The sequence below is a fragment of the Vipera ursinii genome, assembly GCF_947247035.1.
Source record: "Vipera ursinii genome assembly, chromosome: 12".
Lineage (NCBI taxonomy): Eukaryota > Metazoa > Chordata > Lepidosauria > Squamata > Viperidae > Vipera > Vipera ursinii.
The window spans coordinates 9,434,122-9,458,800 of NC_139525.1; the positions used below are offsets into that span (position 1 = coordinate 9,434,122).

At 45.5% G+C, this 24,679-nt stretch overlaps 1 protein-coding gene across 1 annotated transcript; it reads left to right on the top strand.

Annotated features, from left to right (window-relative positions):
* Positions 1-1,150: 1,150 nt before the first annotated feature.
* On the top strand, positions 1,151-23,927 carry MPP1 (MAGUK p55 scaffold protein 1). Its single transcript, XM_083372050.1, has 12 exons — positions 1,151-1,398; positions 11,144-11,287; positions 12,228-12,306; positions 13,196-13,281; positions 14,554-14,622; positions 16,988-17,184; positions 18,045-18,151; positions 19,509-19,589; positions 19,893-19,973; positions 21,229-21,431; positions 21,917-21,991; positions 23,025-23,927. Exons 1-12 carry the CDS (start codon positions 1,291-1,293, stop codon positions 23,199-23,201), a joined length of 1,407 nt encoding a protein of 468 aa, XP_083228176.1. The 5' UTR covers positions 1,151-1,290; the 3' UTR covers positions 23,202-23,927.
* The last annotated feature ends 752 nt before the right edge of the window (positions 23,928-24,679 follow it).

Consider the following 24,679-nt stretch of genomic DNA (forward strand, 5'->3'; position numbering starts at 1 on the left):
TTCCTTCAGGATTACAGCATGTAAATCCCTCAGCTGTTGAAACAACAGCTGTAGTTGCCTCAGTTTCACAAAGGCTTCCAGGCAATTATTACATTGTGCAATTGCTCTTGTTCCTTTGTGGCATTTCACAAGACAGCCCAGATCTGGTCTTCCGTTTGGATAATTTTGCTTCCCGTGGAAAATTCATTCACCAGAGAAAGAGGGATGAGCTGCGGGTATCAAACATCTGTCCTTTGCTAATGTCGAAGCTCTGCAGCTCGCAGCCCAAGGCACCCTGGCTGCTCACAGTCTGTGACTAAGCAACGGTTTGCTTAACCATGCCCCTGGAAGAACATAGTTGGCCAGGTTCGCTGAAGGCGCTGAGCCCTAAGCTGTAGCTTACAGACGACCCAAGCTGCTTACTCTTGGCGTACTCAATAAGCCAATACTGGTTGACGGAAAGGGGAACGCTGCTGAAGCCATAAAGCCTGCTTTACAAAAACACAGCCCCATGGAACCGGGGTGGGGGGCTGTGTAGGCGAACCTTATCCCTGTGGCCTGTCACCCCCCCCCCGCCCCCACTTATTTTTTTTTTTATTTTAATCCCATTTATATCCCGCCCTTCTCCGAAGACTCAGGGCGGCTTACAAGCTTAGCAGTAGCCTTCATTCTATGTATATGCCTGCTTATTATTTTATTTTTTATTTTTTATTCCATTTATATCCCGCCCTTCTCCGAAGACTCAGGGCGGCTTACAAGCTTAGCAGTAGCCTTCATTCTATGTATATGCCAGCTTATTAGGGCTTTCACACACACACACCCCCCCAAGCGGCATTATTACAAAGTCAGCTTATTGCCCCCAACAATCTGGGTCCTTCTGCTTTGCAAGCCAGGCCTGCACCCGGGCGGGGAAGGGGGCGAGGAGCGACGGTTGCAACAGGGACCCCCGGGCGCGCCCAGCCTCGGATGGTTGCGCGGTTGCGCCTCTGCCCGACGCCCCGCGGATGCCCGGGCTGAACTCAATCGCGAAAGGAGCGGCCGCAGCGGAGCCGGGCGGGAGAGAGGGAGGGAGGGAGGGAGGGAGGGAGGGATGGGGGGGGGGGACCGTTTGGCCCCTCCCGGCGGCTGAGCAGGCGGGCCCAGCTGGCCAAGCCCTCCTTCCCTCGGTTGCCTTCCCGACGCCTGACGGCTCCTCGCTCCTTTCGCCTCGGCCGGCTGAAGCGCGTAAGGAAGCGCCGGAGAAGATCGCCGATTGTCGGGGGCCAGCCCGAGCCAGCGCCGCCCCCCCCCGCCAGCCCCGCCAGCCGCACCATGACGCTGAAATCCGAGCGGAGCGGGGAGAGCAGCTGCGGCAGCATGAGGACGGCGCTCTCGGACCTCTACCTGGAGCACCTGCTGCAGAGCAAGCCCCGGGCCGAGGTGAGAGGGGGAGGGGGCGCCTCGGGCACCTGGGCGCACCTTGGGTAGGGGCGAAGAGGGCTGCTTCTCACCATGCCAAGACAAGACAAGACAGGCCCGGTTGGGTTGGGTTGGGTTGGGTTGGGTTGGGTTGAGTTGGGTTGGGTTGAGTTGAGTTGGGTTCTCCAGAGGCTTCGAACGGTCAACGGGTAGGTTGGCCTGCTGGTTTACCGGGGACATTTGGGAACCTCTGTTTAGGCACGGCGCTTCCAAGCGGCCTGAAGCGTGACGCGTCGTGCGGAAGTCAAAAGCCGCCTGGCGAGAGTGGAAAACAAGCCTCTCCTCCCCCCCCCCCCGCACCTTCTCCGGAGGAAATGTCTGGAGGGACTCCCGGCTGGGCTGGGGGGGAGGTGGGGGGAGAGAGGGAGAGAGCCTAACTCCTCCGATCCGTCCCTGGCCGACCTTCTCCAGAAAACCAGCTCGGCTCGAGGTTTCTTCATATCTTCAGCCAAAATTGACTAGCTGGCTGGAGCCAACCGCTTCTCCGCTTTTGCTGGGGGCGGCGGGAAAAATTGCATGGGTGGGTGGGGGGATGAATTGCGGGAACCCGGCAGGAAGAGAGGGTTTCCAGGCTCCAAGACCTCGGACTGGGCTTCCTGGTTAATTCTATGGTATTGGACTCTTGGTCCAGAGGTGGGGCTTGAGCACTTCCAAATGGATGTTGGCAAGAAGCCTAAAATAGGCTGTGGAATTAGTTTTACTTTTTCGTCTATGAGTAAAATTATCCTTGTCAACCACAACGTAGTTCTACCATACATACAGGCAGCCGGGTGGGATCTTCTCGACAAAATGCCAAGGGAAAAAATGCTGCTTGCAGCCCCCAAACTTCTCTTGGAATCCTCACAAACCTTCGGAGAGAAGGGTGGTAGCATTGGGGGAAATGACAATCGTTTTCCGATTTCCATCACAATGGGTTCCTTCAGGACATGGTCCCTTCCAACCCTGTTATTTATTCTATGGGACAACTCCGAAAGCTCACTGACAAAAGCAGCAACACACTAAAATGAAATGTTGGGTTTCAGAGGCGATTGAAAGAGATCTTAGGCAGAGAAGAAAAGAAGAAATAGGGGTGACACGATAGCATATTCCAGTATTTTGCCACAAAGAGGAGGGGGTCAAATTATTCTCCAAACCCCCCCCCCCAAGGCAGGACAAGAAACAACCAACGGTTGGAAACTGACCAAAGAAAGAAGCAACCTGGAATTAAGGAGAAACTTCCAGACAGTGAGGACAATCAACCAGTAGAACTCCTTGCCTCCAGAAATCGTGGGCGCTCCATCACCGGAGGTTTTTAAGAAGAGGTTGGACAGTCACTTGTCTGAGATGGTATAGGTTCTCCTGCTTGAGCAGGGGGCTGGACTAGAAGACCTCCAAGGTCCCTTCCAACTCCTAGTCTATTCTAGATTGAACATGGTCTGCCTCTGGCCAGATGTGCTTTTCCAGCCAGCTATTGGAACAACCCCAGACTGGGAAAAGATGATCTGGTTTGCTCTGTCCAATTGAAAGTGGATGTGAGGAGGGTCCCTTAGTATTCTCCCCAAAGTAGAAATCGTTAGCAGTTGAAATCTGGATAGACTTTTAAGGGTACTCGCATTCTGGGAAGTGAGAAGGGCGAGTCCGGCAAAATACCAGGATTATGAGCAGAGTGCAAGACTTACAGTGTAGCCCGGCAGATAGACAACAATGAGAAGCGCTACCTGAAGTCTCTCTTGACATTGAGTCTCCAACAGACAGGGTTCTCTTGACCTTTGGCCTTCTTTTATGGTGCCCCCCCACATACACACCATGCAAAGATTGTCATGAAGGACAGGAGACGTGAAAAAAAACAAAAATGTCGCCCAGCATGCTGTATGCAGCCTCACGGTGGAAATGCACGATGTTGTGGCGCACTGTACCTGGGTTGTTGCACCCGGCTGTTTCCTGAACTTTACCTTGGCTGCGCTTAAAGAAGGGCAGAAATGTGTGGTCCTCCACTCCGCCCCAGGGGTGCAATTGTGTAATTTTTAAAATGCTGGACTTTTGCTTCATTTGTCTCGGGTGGCACTCAGTGTTCCTTCGTTGGGCACCGCTCTCCTTCTATGCTGCATCGCCCGTTTCTTAGCCTTGGGGACTTGGAGAGGGCTGGACTTCAACCCCCAGAATTCCTGAGCCAGCCGTACGGGGATCTGTTAAGCGACGCTGGCTTCCCCGCTGACTTTGCTCGTCAGAAGGTCGCAAAAGGGGATCAACCTGACCCCGGGACGCTGCGACCGTCATAAGTATGAACCGGTTGCCAAGCATCTGGATTTTAATCATCTGAGCGTAGAGATGTTGCAGTGGTCGTAAGTGGGGGAAAAAAGTCACTTTTTTTCCGTGCCGTCGTAACTGAGAATGGTCGCTAAATGAAGGCGTGTAAGTTGAGGACCACTTGTGCTGTTCTGTGTGTGTCTTTGGAGCACTCGGGCCAAATACCTTTAAAGGGAGGTTAGAGATCAGGTGGGGGGGGAGGGGGAGAACCAGTTTGGCTGTAATGGTTAAGGCACCAGGTTTGAAACCAGGAGACTGTGAGTGCTAGTCCTGCTCTGGGCACCAAGTCAGGTGCCGTAACCTTGGCATAGTCCCCCTCTTCAGACCCAGGAAAGAGGCCGTGGCAAAGCGCTTCTGGAAAACCTGGCCGAGAAAACTGCAGAGATTAGTCCAGACAGTCTCTGAGAATTGGACAGAAATAGAATGCAAAAAGAGAGAGGGAAAGAGAGGGGGGAAGGGAGGGAGAGAAAGAAAGAGACAGAGAGAGAAAGAGAAAGAGAGAGAGGGGGGGAGGGAGAGAGAAAGAAAGAGAGAAAGAGAGGGAGGGAGGGAGAGAAAGAGGGAGGGGGAGAGAAAGAGAGAGGGAGGGAGAGAGGGAGAGAAAGAAGGAGGGAGGGAGAGAAAGATCAGGTAGAGGAGCATAATTCTTATTGTTTTCTCCAGGCTGTTTTCTCCACTCTGTTCCTTGGATTGCATAAGAAGCAAGATGATTGTAGGTAGGAAAGAGATAAGACTTGAAGTGAAATACTCTTTCTGATTGGCCACATTGTCCCAGTGCTTGGGCAGAGAGTGAGTGTGTGTCTGTGTGTGTGTGTGTGTGTGTGAGAGAGAGAGAGAGAGAGAGAGAGAGAGAGAGAGAGAGAGAGAAAGAGGGAGGGAGAGAGAGAGAGAGAGAGAGAAAGAGGGAGGGAGAGAGAGAGAGAGAGAGAGAGAGAGAGAAAGAGGGAGGGAGAGAGAGAGAGAGAGAGAGAGAAAGAGGGAGGGAGAGAGAGAGAGAGGAGAGAGAGAGAGAGAGAGAGAGAGAGAGAAAGAGGGAGGGAGAGAGAGAGAGAGAGAGAGAGAGAGAAAGAGGGAGGGAGAGAGAGAGAGAGGAGAGAGAGAGAGAGAGAGAGAGAGGAGAGAGAGAGAGAGAGAGAGAGAGAGAGAGAGATATTGGGTGCCTGCCAAGGAGGAAACTGATTCTCGGTTTTGCTGCAAAGTTTCATCTGGTCTGAACTGGAAGTGGCTGAGCTGATGCTGATTCAGCCGCCCGAGAAAAAGAATGTGGAAATAGATTAATTTGATCTAAAACTGTTTATCTACCTAACTCGCTGCTTTTGACATCTCTGGATTGCCTAGGGCATTTTTATTTTTATTTTAAAACAGGATATCTTCCCCCTTATTGTTTTCCCTAAAAGAGAAACATGTATTTTTTTTAAAAAAGGAATAATAATAATAATAATAATAATAATAATAATAATAATAATAATATAGAGTAATTATGAGAAATAATAGAAGGAAGAAAAAAGCCTTTTAAAAAAAGAAAAAAGGAGAGTTACATGGGAAGACGTTGTATGAATTCACAAGCTTTTTTTTTAAAAAAAATGATGGGCAGCAATGTCCCACTGCTTGTTTTAGAAACATACGTGTCCTTTTCCTCCTAAGAGTAAATGTTCTAGACAAAGAACATTGTGTAGGGATGAAGAACACACACAACACTTCTTTCTACACGTTAAATACAATAACAGATGGTTAACAGAGGGATTTGAAGACTAATGTAATATTTGGGCTAACCAGGGTGAGAATTGGCATAAAGTTGGAATAATTCTGGCATTAACTACCTTTTCAATTAATAGCCTCTCTGTCTTGCTTGGGTTACACCTGATGCTGATAGAATATTTCCAGCTCAGGATTAAACTCTAGGGTCCTTGGTGCTGCGCTGATGATGTTATGTAGTTTGGTAATGAAACGTCTGCAAGAAAACCAGCAAACTCAGAGACCACCGAGGACCCCATGATTACAACCTGAGCATGCTTTCTCCCAATCCAGGCCTGGTGGCCTCTAATCAAGTCTTCTGCCACATCTCCTGTTCAGCCCAGAGTGGAGATACATGGCTAAAATAATCTGCAGTGGAGAATTAACTTGTTGGGATTATCTACGGTTGGCTTGGGGCAACTCCAATTTTTGTTTCTTTGAATTAAAGCTTGGGTCTTTCTTCACATGACTTGGAAGCTGGAGGGGCGGGGTGTGTGTGTGTGTGTGTGTGTGTGTGTGTGTGTGTGTGTGTGTTGTGGGGCGGGGGACTTTTGAGTTTGCAATTTTCCTTTGAAGCTTTCCTGGGCTTGTCAGGGTCTTGAGAATTTCATGGCATCCACTAACACAACCCTGAGATTAGTTTGCTGCTTAGTTCAGTGCTTGTCAGATTGTGGGTGGGATGCTACCTTTAAGTTGTGGTATATCCCCGCTGAGGGTGATACTGTATCGCTGAATGTTTGCAAGTTTTGAAATGCTGTTGATTGGATCATGGAATCAGAATCCGAAAGGTGCTTGACATCAAACAATTCCCTATTCAGCGCAGATTGAAGCAGACAACAGAGGCAAGCTGGCTAGTCAGCCTCTGCTTGAACATAATCAGCCAACAGAGTCAACCCTCTATGAATGATTTCCACGGTTAAATTACTCTTACAGTTTCCAGTCCCCTGATAATTCTCTTTACAGCTGTTCATGGTTGCCTGGATCCTTCTTAAAATGTGTGCCCAGATCTGGATACAGCAGCTAAGGTTGGTGTGTGTGTGTGTGTGTGTCCAAACAGCACAAATTGGAGTGGAGCCAGAACCATCTGTCACATCCAGCCTCACTTCCATGGGAAGTGAATTTGAACATATTTTGGCGGTCGCAGTGGGCGATAAAATGAGATGCAATATTTTCTGTTGGAAAAAGTTCCCTGCTCTATTGTTTGGCTGAAAATTTTCCTGTTTTACATTGATATCCCTTTGGAAAGGCGGGAGTAAAATACCAGGCTAGTCGAATGGAAGAATTAAAAGGGATTTCATTGCTAATAAAAGCGCAAAACCAAAATATAATATACCAACGATAAGCCCAAACACTGAAGCCAATTTAGGAAGATCGTCTTGTTATGGACACAACTTTTGCTTTCTTTGTTTTCCTTTTGTGTAACTTTCTTCAGTAACTTAAAAGGAAGTGCATGTATGTTTGTTATAGATTATCATCTCTTGAAATGTTTGCAAATGTTATAGTAAAATGTTGACATTACTTTTGGCTGAAATGTTTCAAAATATACTTCTGAAATCCGCTTATTTTCTCCACTCTGAATCAAGTTCTATTTTTAGAGGTTTTCCACTACTGAAGATCTTTCCCCCCCCCCACACACACACACACACGTTTATACAGCAGTAACCTAGGTGCAGGCTCACCTGGAGCCAGCTACTAACTCTGAAAAACTGCTTAACGCTGTAGGTTTCCACAGGTCTTCAGACCCATGCTACATTGCCCTCACCAGGGCATTATGAGACCTTCAGAAGAGCGGATGGCTTTTGGATGGGTGAATGGAGACTGTGAGGATACCTGGGACCCTATTGCTGGAATTTCTAGCCTTCTACTAAAAAAAAGTAGGGAACATATGGACTTCTAGATGCCACCAAATTCCATAGTTTCCAGGTTCTAAAAAACACGTCTAAACATGGAGAGCTGGGAGTTATAGTACAGTTCCATCTGAAAATCCACAGTGTCTTTTTGTCCTAGTGCAACCTCTATCTCTGGTGGCCTGCAATATTTTTTTATTTATTTATTTTAATTCCATTTATATCCCGCCCTTCTCCAAAGACTCAGGGCGGCTTTACAAACTTAGCAGTAGCCTTCATTCTATGTATATGCCTGCTTATTAGGGCTTTCACACACACACCCCAAGCGGCATTATTACAAAGTCAGCTTAATTGCCCCCAACAATCTGGGTCCTCATTTTACCTACCTGGGAAGGATGGAAGGCTGAGTCAACCGTGAGCCTGGTGGGACTCGAACCTGCACTAATTGCAGGCAGCTGGTGTTACTTAAGGAGGCATTAGCCCACTGCTCCACCAAGGCTCCACCAAATATGAGGGGTTCCCAGCTCCAGTCTTCCCCCCCCCCCCCGGTGATTCCTCTTACTCGGGTGAGAAGGCTGTTTTTCTTCTCTTGTTCCAAGCAAAGGTTGGGGAATAACTGGCTGGGATAAAATGGGAACATCCTGACTTAACCTTTGTGCTAGTAGATAGAATGTGCTGTGTTCCTGGGCAAATCTTTGCTGAGCCTAGAGATCTGGGCTGCAGCTTTGTCAAAGGCTACGTCAAGGAAAGGAGCGGAGATAAGACGTTGGGCTGAATCAGCTTTCCTGACAAGCACTTTAAACCCAGGCCAGGGTTGATGTCAGTGTCTTGGCTGGAGAAGACAAGGGGAAGACGAACGTTGAGCCAATACACGTTGAGCAACATAAAGCAAGGTTTGTTTTTTTTTCCCTCTCCTCGTCTTCCAATCTCTGCTTTGCTGTTTCACATTGTCACCATGAATCATTTGTGGATTTCAGGACTCTTAGTACAATTCCCACCTGAATGTCTGCCATTGTGCAGTTCTTGTGGCTCGGACCTCCTGTCAATCATTCCTAACTTCTTGAAATCGGCTAAGGGTGACGTTGGGTGAATAAGAGCCTTGCTGGTGACTGGCCAACAATCTCTTAGCTGCCCCTCCTGTATCTGTATTTCCCCATCTTAAGCAAGCAGTATTATCGTTTCATTTTCTGCTTTTCCTGGAGAAGAGTTAATGTATATATGGAAGGATCAGAATTGGGGGGGGGGTGTTTTTGGATTGTGTGTGTTATTGTGTTAATAACCAACTAATCCTAGGGAAAGGAAAGGTAGATGAAAGATCAACCATCTTATCTCCAGATGGTTTCAGCCATGCCTGAAACGAGGTTATGCAATTTATGTGCAGCACACCTAAAAAAACAGGCAGAGGGTTGATTGCACCATCCCAGCTGCAGTCAAATCAATCACGTGTGTTTTGATCATGCTAAGGAGACACCTCAATCGGTAGAGATGTCTTAGGTGGCCTCAAGCTTCTCCCCTCGACCCCGTCAATCTCTCTCCCTTGTTGAAAAAGCCTCATTGGTTTCTGTGAACCACATTCGTAGGGATTGGAATCCATCGTTACCAAAAAAAAACAAAACAACATGTTTTCAAAGCCATGGCTGTTCCTGCACAAACGGGATCTTATCCCTCTGTAACTAAACCTCAGCTCTTACATTTTTTCAATACTGAGGTGCACATCGTTGCTAAACAATTCACAGTATCTTCCTGTTCAGCGGTTCAGAGCATGTCTGTTTGTAATTCGCTCACAGCTCTCTCTCTCTCTCTCTCTCTCTCTCTCTCTCTCTCTCTCTCTCTCTCTCTCTCTCTCTCTCTCTCTCTCTCTCTCCCTCTCTCTCCTCTCTCTCTCTCTCTCTCTCTCTCTCTCTCTCTCTCTCTCTCTCTCTCTCTTTTGCAACTGAGGTAGAATATGCTATTACAGAGAAACCAAAATACCAGCTTCCTTAACTGCTTCACGCTCAGCCTAGAAACAGCCTACAGTGCAGGAAAGGGATAATTAAATTGGCCGGCTCTAGCAGCTGTGTTGATCGTATATAGATTGAGTCTCTCTCTGCAGATACGCCGAACGCCAAGTGACAATTTTAGCTGTCGTTGATGAAAGCAATGCATCCGCTTTAGCCAAGAAAATGACATAATTATAATTATCACCAGTTGGGCCATAAATGGCTTCACAGAGGGCTTGGCAACATTTTTTGAGAGCCCAGTTGAAACCCTGTATTATTTTAGCATAGGTTTTGTGAACTGGGCATCCGGCAATCCAGATAGTCCCAAGATTTCGTTGCGATGTGAGACAGTTGTTCAGCGAGTTTTGTCCCGTTTTATGACCTTCCTTCGCCACAGTTGTTAAGTCAATCACTGCAGTTGTTAAGTTAGTAAAATGGTTGTTAAGTGAATCTGGATTCCCCCGCTGGCTTTGTTTGTCAGAAGGTTGCAAATGGGGATCACATGACCCTGGGACATCACGACCGTCAAAAATATGAGCCAGTTGCTAAGCATCCAAGTTTTGATCACAATGGTCGTAAGTAAGAAAACCAGTGATAATTGTGCCTTTGCAACAATGAATGGTAGATGAAACCATTTTTTCCCCAAAGGTCTTATTGTTATCTGGAGCATCAGGAATGCACACCTAAGCTTAACTTATCTTAATCATCTTTGGTTGTTTCCACATATTGTTGTGCTTCATTAAACAAATAATAGTGTTAACAAACAAGTCCTTCCAGTGAACTAAAAAGATATATATACTCATATCAGATTAACCTTTCATACTGATAAACCACATGATCTTCACTAAGAAGATCATAAAGGTAGGTAACTTTAAATAAGAAAGGAAGAAGAAAAATAAAGCAAATGAACTGGATTATCACCTAGTTCAGGGGTAGGCAACCTCGGCTCTTTTATGACTCATGGACTTCAACTCCCAGAATTCCTGAGCCAGCATGGCTGGCTCAGGAATTCTGGAAGTCCATGAGTCATAAAAGAGCCGAGGTTGCCTACCCCTGACCTAGTTGCTAAAAGTCAGGTGGCATATAAATTATTATTATAAAGTAAACAGAACAATTCTTGAAAATTTGACCAGATTGAATTTAACAGAATAACAGAATTGAAAGGGACTTGGAGGTCTTCTAATTCAACCCACAGCACAAGCAGAAGACCCCCGCTCAAATAATTTTCTTGTCCTGGTATAAAAAAGAATGAAAGAAAGGAAGGGAAAAAGGAAAAAGTAAAGGAAATGAATGAGGAAGGGAAGGGAAGGGAAGGAAAGAAGGAAAGGAAGAATGAAAGAGGGACACAGAGAAAGCGACAGAAAGAGAAAGAAAGACAGAGACAGACAAAGAAAGAAAGAGAGAGAAAGAAAGAAGAAAGAAAAAGAAAGAAAGAAAGAAAGAAAGAAAGAAAGAAAGAAAGAAAGAAAGAAAGAAAGAAAGAAAGAAAAGAAAGAAAGAAATTTACAACAATTGCATATCATGTAATCACCATTCCCAGCTGGCTTCTGACAAGCAAAGTCAATGGGAGAAGCTGGATTTGTTTAGTGACCACATGATTTATTTAACAACTGCACTGTTTCTCTTAACAACCTGGGCAAAAAATGTACAATCGGGCCAGACTCACTTAAGAGACGCCTTGTTAGCAATGGAAATTCTTGTCCCTATTGTGGTAAAGGCCACCTGCAGCTGTGCTCGTAGACAACATGGGTTCAAGGATGGAAACAGAGAGAGGAGTCCTCTCTCAGAGACCTCTTCCTTCGCCTGACGCTTCTAGCTGGGATCTCTCCTTAAACCCAACCCCTGTTTTTGCTCCTGCAGACGGTCTCTTGCCCAGTGAATGCAATAACCGAGGACATTTACACCAACGGCTCAGCCAAGAACGGTAGCCTGGCTCATGCCAACGGCCAGGAGGTGCGGAAGATACGTTTAATCCAGTATGAGAAGATCACGGAGGAGCCCATGGTGAGCTGGTGGGAAAAGAGAGGAGGTTTTGGGGCATTCCAGCTACTGGGAAAATCACCGCCTTGATCTAATGATAATGGTTTAACCTTTTTAAGTAACTTTGGCCTGGATAATTTGAGACTTCATTGACATATTGCAATACATTTTGGGGAGAAACCCCTGCAGTTGGTACGGCAAGAATGAGCACATGCCAACCACTTTCTGACTCTCTGCCCAATTTTTTATTTTGGCCGATGAAATTACTTGGATGAGTAACAAAACATCTCAGATTAACTAACTTTGGTGCAGTTGCCATGATTTAACCTTTTTTTTAGATATACCACATCAATCCTGAAGGCCAGAGGTCCCCAACCTTTTGGGCACCAGGGACCGGTTGAGTGAAGTTTTCCTACAGACCGGAGGGGGCATGGTTGTGTGTGCTGCCTGCATCCCACTTGTTTGTGCAGACCGGTTGCTGGCATGCCGCGGCCCAGTACCGGTCCACGGACCGAGGGTTGGGGATCCCTGCTGTAGGCAAACAACTACAACAAGCGAGAAAGGAGTGGGTCAGCTCTACACAAATAACAGATTGTGGTTTCTTTGATGGAAGAGCCTGTCTCAACAACAGTACTTTGGAAGGGGTTTCCTCTTTTGTTCCCCAATGTCTGGCAGCCTTAAAGAATGGCGACAGAGTCAAGTCCAATGGCGTATGACTAACGAGCGTGGCTTCTTCAGAGATGCCAAGCCGTGGTAGCACACCATTACTGCTTTATTTAAACACTGCATTTCAGTCCCAGAGGCTCCCACAACAGCTGACTTAGTTTAGATCTTGTTCCAGAGGTTTTTTTGCAGGGGGAGGGAGGTTTAAAAGATGTAGCACAAAAGGAAAAAGCAGAGGGGGACAGGAGAGGAAGACGCAACACTCAGTCTAGTTTGTCACATAACTCCCTGTTTTTTCCAGGGTATCACACTGAAGCTCAACGAGAAGAAAAGCTGCATGGTGGCCAGGATCCTTCATGGGGGCATGATTCACAGGCAAGGTAAATAGATGCTGATGTTGTGATTCCTCGCCAGCCAGTGGATCTGGCAGCTGAGTGTGAGGAATGAGATGAGGAGGAGGGGCCTGGAGTCAGAGGAAGGCTCTGAGGAGCTCCAAGACTTACAGTCGGACGAGGACCCTGGCCCCTCTACTCGTGCTCAGGCTGAGACACAGCTGTGCTGGGAGCCTGAGTTGGACAATGAAGCATAGTTGGGACAAATCCAGGAGCATGAAAGTGCAGGCAAGAGAAGCGAGTAGGACAGAGAAAGGCAATGGGGTGGCTCCAAAGGCAAAGGAGAAGGCATTAGGAAGCCACACCTTGGCTGAATTATAAAAGGGAAGGTGTGGGAGATGCTGGTTGCCGAAGGCAACCGTTTGTGTTGAGGATCGAGTTTCTGTGGAGTGCGTTTGTTTGCCTTGGACATTGGCTCAGGTCTGTGAGAATAAAAGGGGTTTTTTTTTTCTTGTGGTTCCTGCCTGTTTCTTGGAATTGGGGTTTCTCCTTGTGAGCATAACAAGGACTCATTGTAGGCTGGGACAGAACTGCTGATCTGGAAAAATACAGGTAGTCCTGACTTAGTGACCGTTCAAAGTTACAACGGCACTGAAAACGGACTAGGAGGACTGTTTTTCACACTTATGACCGTTGCAGGGGTGTTGCAACAGTGGTCAGTGCAAGTCGCATTTGTCAGCACTGTTGTAACTTCGAACAGTTGCCTTTCCTGACTTCCAGTGTCTTGCCCTTAACCCTTGACAGTTAATTTTCACCAGCTTTAAAAAAAGGAGGTGAACCATTTTTCAGGCTATCAGCTGACGTTTTTGCCATTCTGGCAACCGTGCCTTATTTTTTTTCCTGATGCATCACCCTTCTGTGTGTTCTACCTTGGCAGGTTTCCTTCGTGTGGGAGATGAGATTCTCGAGATCAATGGGAAGAGTGTGGTCAACCATTCTGTAGACCAGTTGCAGAAGATCTTGGTAGGTTCGGGGACGAGGGAAGGCAGGATGGATCTTCTTTGGGGACCAGAAATTGGGGGTGACTACAATACCCAGAGAAGGCCAGATCCTGAAGTTGAAACTCAAATACTTTGGCGGGTGTTCAAAATTGAAATTAATTTCATGGTCCACAACTTCAGTAAGTTTGAGAATCAAGGTTTAGCATCTCAGCCAGCATGCCAATCCAAGGTTTTTAATTGTGGTTCGAAAATCAGATCAAATTCACACGTAAGGGATTAAGTGGAATTCACACATAATGTTAAGCCAGGAGAAGTGAGTTTACTCACCAACAAACCCTCTTTATGGCTCATGGCTATGTGTGAGTCAGACTTCCTTCCCATCTTGTATTTCTCTTTGGGGTCAGCTAGCTTTGAAATTCAGAATGCTTTGCAGGGGAAACACTGCTAGGTATGGTTTGAACATTAGATCCTCTTTCTGGTTAAGTTCATAAGTTCATTTTCCCGAGACTGCCAGGACAATAGAGTAGCTTTGGAAATGCTTCTGTTAGGTGCAAGACGTCAGGAGCCAGGATAGACTTCAAAAGCACTTCAAGTCCCCCCCCCCTGCTAAATATACACAAGAATTTGAACTACTAACGGTCAAGGTGAATTGGGGCCAGATAAGAGTCAATGGACTTTGAAGAAGGCTGGGCTTGGGTGTCTTATGAAGACGTAGAGCAGACATGTCAAACACAAGGCCCGGGGGCCAGATCCGGCCCGCGAAGTGGTTTCATGCGGCCCGCGAAACCATCCTGGAAACAGTGAGGGACCGGTCCCCACTGCCTTGGCCCTGGCCCAGAGACCCTCCTCCTGCCAGAGACCCTCAGATCTGTCCCACTCCTGCCCGGGCCCCCATAGGCACCCTTGATGCAAACGATGTAGAGCTGGCCACACCCACCCAGTAGGCCATACGCACTCTAGCCACGCCCACCCAGTAGGCCAGGCCCACCCTGGCCACACCCACCTGGCCCCTTGAGGGCAACCGCAATGCTGATGTGGCCCTCAATGAAATTGAGTTTGACACCCCTGACGTAGAGATTCCAAACTGATAATTCACTTGACCCCACCCTCAGACTCAGCCTGGTTATCTCCTACAAGCTTTTGTGGGATGTTAAGGAGTGTCTTATAGTCTCCCCCCATAATTGCATTTGGGGTGACTGAAGAAGAGGCATTTGGAATTTTACTCCTTAGTCCGTCTGGAAACCATTCCTTAATCTAGAAGTTGTTTTATCCTGTCTTTCCTTTCAACCCCTAGAAAGAAACCAAGGGAACCATCTCCCTAAAGATCATTCCCAACCAGCAGAACCGAATTCTGCCCCTCCAGGTAGGTAGAACATTTGCAATTAGCAGTTTTCCTCTGATGTGATTTTTTTTAATTGAAAGATTTTAAAAAAAGAGAAAAGAATGGATTTTGCACCTGGTATGTAACATGATGTATCTTCGCTTGATCTGTTCAGCCAGACTCTACTCCTGCCTCCTTACAAAGAAGAGGCTGGGTGGAGAATTCTGGGAGCTGAAGTCCACATATCTGAAAGTTGCCAAGGTTGAAAAATCCTGGTGTAGGGACCGGGGAATGCCTTCTCTCTTCCCTGCTGCTTTTACACACACACACACACCTTTTTCATTTCTATTTTTTTTACATATATGTATTATTGCGTGGTGGCTCAGTGGGTTAGGACGCTGAGCCTGTCGATCAGAAGGTTGGCAGTTTGGCGGGTCGAATCCCGAGTGCCGTGTAACAGAGTGAGCGCCTGTTACTCGTCCCAGCTTCTGCCCACCTAGCAGTTCGAAAGCACGTAAAAAATGCAAGTAGAAAAATAGGGACCACTACGGTGGGAAGGTAACAGCGTTCCGTGCGCCTTTGGCGTCTAGTCATGCCGGCCACATGACCACGGAGACGTCTTCGGACAAGCGCTGGCTCTTCGGCTTTGAAACGGAGATGAGCACCGGCCCCTAGAGTTGGAAACGACTAGCACGCACGTGCGGGGGAACCTTTACCTATTATTGCTTTGCACTTTACAGGATTGAAGTCCAGCAGCACAAAGCACAAAGAACTTGGGGTTCTTACAAGAAACCCCCCCCCCCGAAAAAATAATTCTTGGACTGCAGCTTTGTTGCCCACTCTCAAGTAGCTCGCTCCTTCCTTAAAGCAAAGCCAATCAAAGTTCATAGTCCTGGAGCATAGGCAGGAAGCAAATAATCCACACAGATTAATTATTTAAGAGAGAGAAAAAAGAGAGCGCCAGGATAAAAGGCTGATTAAAGTGCAACGAGGCTCTGCAGAAGCTGGTGGGAATAACTCTCTAGCTCAGGGGTCTTCAAGCTTAGCAGCGCCTGGCTGAGGAATTCTGGGAGTTGAAGTCCACAAGTCATAAAAAGGGCCAAGCTTGAAGAAGCCTGCTCTAGTCATTCCACTTAAAAGAGCAACAGAGCTGGTATCTTGAAATCTTTGCTGGATCCCAAATCTTTGCTGATCTCAGCACCAGTGAGAAACTGTTCTGTGGATTCCCACCTGCTCTTGAAGCTACATCATATTGTTGGGCTGCAGATTCTTCTGGGGAAAAGCTATTTTCTTCCCTATTCTTGGAAATAAACCAAATAAACCATGCTGAACAAACTGAAGCTTTACTCAGGAACTACTGCAGGGTGGATCCATGCTTCTTTAATGCATCCCTTTTTCCAAGACTACAGATTCCATTTCTCACAACCTTTGTTTATTTATTTTTTGTCACCTAGTGGATCTCTTCCACCTTTTTTTCCCCCCGACTGCTGCAAAGCAAATAAAAATTGATCCCGGGAAGCTTTTGCTAGCTGTGTGATCGAGTGACAGATCACGTTGGGGAGTCATCTTTCTTGCAGAATGACCGCAATGCTGCTTTTATTTTTGCCTGTTTATTTATAGTGTTTATGACCTGCTTTTCAACTGGGAAGGCGACAAGGGTGGCTTCGAGAGCATCAACAACAAGACAGACCTTATATTGTTAACTTTACAGCCTGTCAGGCCACGCAAAATACAAAAAGAAAGCCAGATGGGGAAGGCAAAGAGGAAATTGTCACGTATCATTGCATGTTGTGCAGCTGTTAAAGAGTAAGAAATAGTGTTACCTCTGTAATGCAGTTAGAGGTTGTTGGTTATTTCCTCCTGACTATCTGGAAGGGGTTAATTGTCCTGAGAAACAAGTTGGGAGTCGGGTGGAAATAGATAGGCAATGATGCTTGGAAATACAGAGGCTCTGGTGAATGGTACTGGTTGAGCAAGGGAAGGACTTCTCTTGAAATGGTGTGAAGAAGTTGTATTGGAGTTCTTCCAGAATAAACCAGACCCTCCTCATTGCATCTAGGCCCATGTTTCTCAACCTTGGAAACTTGTGTGTGGACTTTCAACTTTCAGAATTCAGCCAGGTCACAGTTTGATTTGCATCTAAATGTGTCTCAGATGAAATAGAGAAGAATCATAGGATCACCTATGGATCATCATCATCATCTTCTGAACCTTCACAAACATGAGAAGGAAACAATTCTAGGTTATGTGGTTGTCTGGAGGACCTGTCCCTGGCCTATTTTCCTTCACAATTTGAGATGTCTCATAGATAAAATTTGTCTCTTGCATTTAAATCAATGTTATTCGTGGGATGCAAGACAAAGCTGATGGGCCAATTGAGTTTTCTTGACTGCTCCCCTCCCAACAGATGTTTGTCAGAGCCCAGTTTGACTACGACCCGCAGAAGGACAACCTCATCCCTTGCAAAGAAGCTGGCCTGAAGTTCCAAACTGGAGATGTAATTGAGATTATCAATAAAGATGACAGTAATTGGTGGCAAGGCCGGATAGAAGGGTCTTCCAATGGCTCGGCAGGACTTATTCCATCTCTGGAGCTGCAAGAATGGTACGTCCTGCTTGCTTGCTTATTATTCATTGATTATGCCTTCAGATCAGTCTGGATTCTTGGCAACTGCCCGGACTAGTTTAAGAAGTTTTCTTGGCAAGGTTTTTCAGAAGTGGTTTGCTGTTGCCTGCTTCCTAGGGTTGAGAGAGAATGACTGGCCCCAACTTAGGCTGGCTTTGTGCCTAAGTTGGGACTTGAACTCACGGTCTCTTGGTTTCTAGCCTGGTGCTTTAACCACTATACCGAAGTGGTTCTCTAATTATTAGCTTCATAAGCTTTCTGCAAACTGATCCCTCCAGAGAAGTTGAGGCTAGAATGACCGGCATGGTTGAAACTGACTTTGAATTCTGTCAATTCCTTCCAAACAAAACTGCTTGGCATCACTCTTATGGGTGCATTCATTCCATCATCTGCAGTAGTAATTGGGTTTAATCCTGGAAGGTCTTTTCAAAAAGGCTTTTAAATGTGAAGTAAGGATATTGCGGTTGAAGGCACGTTAAATGAAGTCCCAGATGAGGAGGGAGATCACATTTTGGTGGCCCAACTGGAGAAGCTTCATTGGTCTCTGCTGGTTACCAGCTTAACCTTGGAAGGCCCCCAGGGTCGCCTTACATTGAACCAGAGTTCTTGAGCTGCTCTTTTTGTACCTGATATTCCCAGAGAACAACCAAGTCCTTGCTTTGGTGTCCTTTGGCAGCCATGGGGCAGAGCTCGATCCCTTGATGAAATCAACAGTTAGAAAGTCACCTTCTCCCTCTTTCCAAGTCTTTGAGGATGAGAAGAGATGGGATGAGGTAGTAGATTAATGAAAAGTCAGGTTGCTCTTAAGATTGACTGCTGTCACTGCAAACTTCCTGCAGGCGTGTTGCCAGCACAACCCAAGAGAATCAGTCTGAAGGCCAGAGTTGTATCCCTTTTGGAAAGAAGAAAAAGTGCAAAGACAAGTACTTGGCAAAGCACAGCTCAAGTAAGTCCACAACTTTTAGTCTTTGCATGGGCACCGCTCGGCATCAGACCGCAACGCACTTTGTGGCTATGTTTGCATAATGGATTAGAGCCAAGCCAATAAACCTGGGCTAGTTCAAGGATGTTAAGAGGGGTTCGCACAATAAAGTGAACCACCACAGACGACTTAATCCCATTGTAGGCTCTCCTGAAGATGTTAAAAAGAAGCCAGCTTTTGTGCTGGATGATAGGTAGAGCAGCTTTGTGACATTCTGGTTTAACCGAGAGGCCACTGTGAGATTGGCGGGGGAGGGGGGACGGGACTATACTTTTAAAAGGCCTTAGAAACATTTTCTTTTGGCCTTGGTTTTGAACTTCATGTATACATTTTATAATTCTCTGGCAGCCTGCCCAGAGAGTCCCTTGTTAGGGAATTCTCTTCAGGTGTCTTCTGTTGGGGTTAGTAGAAGCACGGAGGTCTGTGAGGTAGCAGATTGGAAGGCCATTTAGTGAAAAATGGGATACTCACATGTGCCCCTTGACTAACTGTGGGATTGAATAAGTGCAAGTTATGTGCTCTAACAGGAGTGCATATTGGTTGTGTGAAGGACCTCTCTTGAAATGGTGTGAAGAACTTATATTGGAGTTCTTCTAGGGTAGACTAGACTTTCCTCATTGCATCTAGGCCAGTGTTTCTCAATCTTGGAAACTTTAAAACGGGTGGACTTCAATTCCCAGAATCCCCCAACTGCCATAAATAATAATTAATCCTTCTTTCCACCTGCCATGTTCCTAGGATTGTTGTAGTGGTCCATTTTTCATTCCTCAGCCTCCTCCTCAAAACCTCGCTTTTCCCTCAAAAGACATTTTCCAATCCAGTTCTGGAATCAGAGCAAGCACACAGCTGAAAGGAAACAACACAGCATTTTCCTGCCCATCACAATTTCGTCTGGGTCGGCCTGTTTTTCCAATTAGCTCATCCTGGCCTTGTCTCCAGCATCCTGTACTCTGTTGCGTTTTGAACTGTCGGTGCCAGAGACCGCCCTTGAGTGTTTTTGTCTGCAAAATCTGTTGGCCATCCCTAAAGTAGCAAACACATTCATAGGTTAGTGGTCAAACTGTGTCAAGAATTCCATTGTGTCTCTGATCCCCAAGTCAGGAAAGAAGTCAGTGATCGTCTGCTACAACTTCTCCAGCAGAAAAAAAACAGAATTTATGGTTTGGATAAAGTAGACGACTTTGCACGCGGATTGAAGTTTCCAATTGCCAAAGTTCTCCAGAACGTTACAGGAGATCACACCATAACACAACTGTAGGATATCTGTAAGACTCTCAGTTTTTTGGAGTGTGTCTAAATTCCTTTCTTGTTTTCCTTTTAGTTTTTGACCAGCTAGATGTAGTGTCTTACGAGGAGGTGGTCCAGCTACCAGCTTTTAAGCGGAAGACTTTGGTGCTTATAGGTAATGAAGTCATACCTCTTCTTCAAGCATTAAATCAATGAATTCCTACAATTCTAATGTTTTAGACAACCAAGTTAAGCATCAGAAAAAAAGCAACACACTTTTTATCCACTCCCATGCTAACAATCGGTATATGAAAATGTAGGATTAAACTCAAGGTGGACAATTTTTGAGACCGTAGAGCTTTCACTGAAAGCAGAATCGCTTGAAACTAACAGCAGCTTCCAGCTAATGTGAGATGGGAAAACAGATAAAAATAACTCTTTGTGGTTCCTGACTTTTTTTCCCTTTCTTTTGGATCAGGAGCAAGTGGTGTTGGAAGAAGCCACATTAAGAATACGCTGCTCAACAAATACCCGGAGAAGTTTGGATATCCTGTTCCATGTATGTCTGCCCACAAGCAACCTACTCAATATGTCTCTTGGGGAGGAGACACTAGTTCACTGTTTTTCAAGCTTAGCAACTTGAAGATGTGTGGACTTAAATTTTCAGCATTGCTGGCTGGGGAATTCTGAGAGTTGAAGTCCACACACCTTAAAGTTGCCATTTTGAAAGATATTGTTCTGGATCCTCCATCCTCCTTCGGAAATTTGACTGGCTCAGAATATGCCTCTTGGCTCTTTCCATCTGAGGAAGGTGCATATTTTAAGTTGGAATGTTTTATCCCACTTATTCTGCTCACAATGCCACTCCTCAAGCCATTATACCCATACAACTCTGATTTGCACTGCAAATAAAGTTGGACATGCTATAATTTAGAGATTTCCTTGGGGAGAACCATTAAGGAAGGGCTTTATTTATTTACTCACCCAATCTAGATGCCTTGGACTTGGAGAAGAGATGATATAGTCCAGCGATAGAAGGTAGTGTAAGAAAGAAACTCAAAGTATTTCCACCTTGATTTTGTTTAGCATAAATTGGCACAAAGAAAACTTAAAAGGCTTTCAAGATTGATGCCAGCCCTTTGAAGTAGGCCTGGTCAAGAAACAAACCTTGCATGGATTCCAAAAACTTTACCGTTTTATTAAAAGGCATATTACCAAAATCTTGAAAGTCCGTTTTGATTCCCAAAGTCCCTTCCAACTCTTGTTGTTATTCTGTCTAGGTTCCTTTCTGTCTAGTTTGATACTGAACAGAATCAGGGTGGAGTTATTTTGAATTTCCCACGCTTCCTTCTATCTCTGGACTATATAATTGCTTCTCCATCTCTCTTGAATGCTCTTATGCATTCTCCAAGGACACTTCTAAACTACTTAAAAACATGGAAGTCTGTCTCTTTCTAACCTAGGGAAAAAAAGAATAAAAAGCTTAGTTGGGATGGTGGGGAAAGTTTGGTAGCTACCTCCAGGTTTTTGGATTGGCCATATTCACCCTACCCAAATTCCACATATGTCCAGCAATTAGTTGCCAAGCCTTGTTGACCTGGTATTTTCATCCTATCCCTCAGGTTCTTAGTCACAAATTTTCCTAAGTGTATTTGGACTCAGGAACACAAATATAAGGACCTCTTGGGTTCACCCATCTCCATGTAGATCCAACAATTCACTTAATTGCACCTCCCAAATTATTTCATAATTTGAGCAGATTCTACGGGGACCCACCTCCTTAGAGTTTTGTCACATTGCCCTGATTTTCACAGATACCACCCGGCCCCAAAAGAAAAAGGAAGAGGACGGGAAGAACTATCACTTTGTCTCCACGGAAGACATGACAAAAGATATCTCGGCTAATGAGTTCCTGGAATTTGGAAGTTACCAGGGCTATATGTTTGGCACCAAATTTGAGACTTTGCACAAGATCCATCAACAGGGCAAAATTGCAATCCTGGACATTGAGCCTCAGGTAGGAAGAGGCCTGTCGCTCATCTGTTTAATCAGCAGGTTAAATTTGTAAGCACCCTTCTACTTCTTGCGCTAAGAGAAAGGAAAGAGGGCAAAGATTTAAATTTCATGAATACTAAAGGAGCAGTGACAAGTGAGCCAAGACAAAGGATAGAAGTAAATCTTTCCATATTCTTCTGTCAGGAAGCCGAAAGTGGTCCAAAACACCTTTAGAAATTGACATAGTCTATCAGCTGATTCTATAAAGCAAATTGAGTGTTATTCAATGGAAGACCACCACTTTCCTTTGTGTTATCCGTAACTCTATAATTTCGATTCAGATATTTTTCAGAGGTTAGAATCAAGAATAGAATCACTTTATTCAGCAAGAATGGAAATTAATCACATCCAAGCTCTACCTTGACGTGGAATAGGCAGTCCTGTTATAACTCAGGGAAATAGGCTTATCTTTTTGATTTAAAGCATTTACTCTCTTCCTTTTGACAGACACTGAAAATCATCCATACAGCCGAGTTTTCTCCTTTTGTTGTGTTCGTTGCTCCTCCAAAGCAAGCCGATCAGGTATCTGGTGGTGGGCCCTTAATGTGAAATTATAACTGCTTTTGGGGATTTAATGAAGAAGCCTCTCATCCTTAACATTTAGTTCTCTTACGCAGTTTTTTGCCCAAGTCTTCATCTCTGGGGTTGTTATGTGCATACAGAGATGTAGCTATCAGAAAGTTCAGCAATTCTGGGTAGAGAACCTAAAACCTCTTAGTTGCTGTGATTTTTGGAAAGTTTTGTCAACCATGACTTAGTTGAGTAAAAAAAAAAATACAGGCGCGGATTATTTAGAAAGTCCAAACCTTTTGAGTTTTCTTCAAAGCAATTACAAGTAACCTCAACTTACAAATAGTGACTGTTAGTTAACAGCCGCCTTCCCCCAAAGGTACTTTTTCTGAAATTTTGATTGTTGTTGTTAGCTGCGAAGTCGTGTCCGACCCATCACAACCCCATGGACGTTCCTCCAGGCCTTCCTGTCCTCTACCAACTTCTGGAGTCCATCTAAGCTCACGCCTACTGCTTCAGTGACTCCATCCAGCCACCTCATTCTCCGTAGTCCCTTTCTTCTATTGCCCTCAACCTTTCCCAGCGTTAGGCTCTTCTCCAGCGAGTCCGTCCTTCTCATTAAGTGGCCAAAGTATTTGAGTTTCAACTTCAGGATCTGGCCTTCTAAAGAGCACTCAGGGTTGATCTCCTCTAGGACTGACCGGTTTGACCGCCTCGCAGTCCAAGGGAAGTTTTGATAGCCACCCCCTTCAGTCATGTGTCCACATTTTGGATACTTGGCAACCAGCCCACATTTACCTGTTGTTTTTTTTGCCATTATGGTTGTAAGCCAAGGGCAACCTGTTATATTTTTTTACATCACTGAAAAATGCATCTGTAGATAGAAGAGACAAAGAGGAGAGTTGGCTCTTAAGGTTGATCTTAACAGATGGTACTTTTTTTTTTTTTTGGCCGAGCAGCTTTCCTTCACGGTAATGTCAGCGAGCTTGAGCGAAATATCTGCCTGCTGTGCCTTGACCTAACCCTTGTGATTTTCTCTTTGCAGATGGAAACCTTGCAGCAACTTCAGAAGGACACAGAGGCCATCCGGAGCAGATACGCCCATTACTTTGATTTGGTGCTGGTGAACAACGGGGTTGACGAGAGCCTTGAACAATTGCAGGCAGCGTTTGAGCGGGCATGCAGCTCCTCACAGTGGGTGCCAGTTTCCTGGGTATACTGAGTTGGCAGCACCCACTTAGGCCAATTTCACTGCAGCATGTTGAGGACAATCTTCCCCTGCTCTATGCTTCTGCCCAATACGCAACCTTCTTGGAACTGCACCATTGCCTGTTACTTTCCAGCTGCAAAAGATCCTTAGAAGAGCATCTATGGATGCAGCTTTCCCCTCTTTCTTCTCTATTTTCATTTATTTGCAGATGTTAGCAGCAGGGGACAGTCTTAACAATACTCCTCTTCCACTATCAATAAGGTTTTAAACAGGGATACCAAAAAACACGTTCTGCGCAAAAGCCATAAATGCCACAAATGTTAAGAGCCATGTTTTAACTCAACACATTTTCCTGAGCTTTCTTTTTTCCCCCGCTTGTGATAAAGAGGCATCTATCAAACCTCTGCATGAATGAGATTTACTCCTTCGCTCACCCTTTTGGGGAGGGAAGAGAGAACTGTGAACTGATGTTGAACCTCCTTTTAACTAGGAGTGTTCTTTTGCCTCCGTCACAAGTGTTGTTCTACCACTACACCTAACCACACCACGAGGGGGGTACGGCCCTCAAATAACTACCTTTGTAACCAACAGGGATAAGCAGAAGGGAGCATGGATGACCATGTGTTAAATCTCACCCTCCGAGAATGCCAAAAATAGACAAATGTGCAATAGAAACGTTCGGTTGAATCCATTACAGGGAAAATTAACAAGCAGCAATAAAGTCAGATTCAAAAATGTGACTGGCTAGCCTTACTGTACCCATCTTTTATGAAAAACTGGAAACCCAAGGTTGTAGGAAAGGCATGTTAGATCACGGTTGGAAGAGAACTGAAAGCGGTAGCAAAAATTAACGGACTGACCAATTTTATTAAATGGCAAGAAATGGTCGAAAGCTGATGAAATGTTATCTGATGAAATAGGATGCAGCTTGCGGAGTCCAAGGGATGCTAATCCAACTTCTGAAAAAGTTGGGAGAATAGTTCCTCTTGGTTAAGGCACATTGCAATTAGCTCAACCAGCAATTTAAGATGGGTGGACTTCAACTCCCAGAATCCCCAGGCGGCACGCTGAATTCATTACATCATGAAAACTATGGCAATATTACCACTCTCTTCTCAGCGATAGGAATACAATGAATCTTGCCGATGAAATAAAGGCAGCCCTTACCTAATGACCAGTTGCTTGGCGACAATTCGAAGTTACAACAGATCTCTGTCCCCCCTCCCCCCCCCCCAAAAAAAGGTACTGATGACCTGGCTTCTGGCGTTTCAACAGTCCTCTTGCAGCCACATGACTTCATTTTGGGTGCTTAGCAACCGGCTCACCTTTCTAACCAGTTGTAGCGTTCCATAGTTACGTGACACATTTTGCGCGCGTGCTAAAAACCGATCTTTTCTGCCAAAAAAACAGCCCACAGAAATATATTGACTCGCTTAACAACTGTGGCGTTTCTTTAACCACCAATGTAAAAAAATAATAATGGTAAAATT

What these genes read in the sequence shown, in the direction of transcription:
- MPP1 (XM_083372050.1), top strand. Translation starts at nt 1,291, where the DNA reads ATGACGCTGAAATCCGAGCGGAGCGGGGAGAGCAGCTGCGGCAGCATG. An exon ending in GGGCATGATTCACAGGCAAG is followed by an intron (nt 12,307 to 13,195) that starts GTAAATAGATGC and finishes CTACCTTGGCAG; the next exon opens with GTTTCCTTCGTGTGGGAGAT. An exon ending in CTCCAAAGCAAGCCGATCAG is followed by an intron (nt 21,992 to 23,024) that starts GTATCTGGTGGT and finishes TTCTCTTTGCAG; the next exon opens with ATGGAAACCTTGCAGCAACT.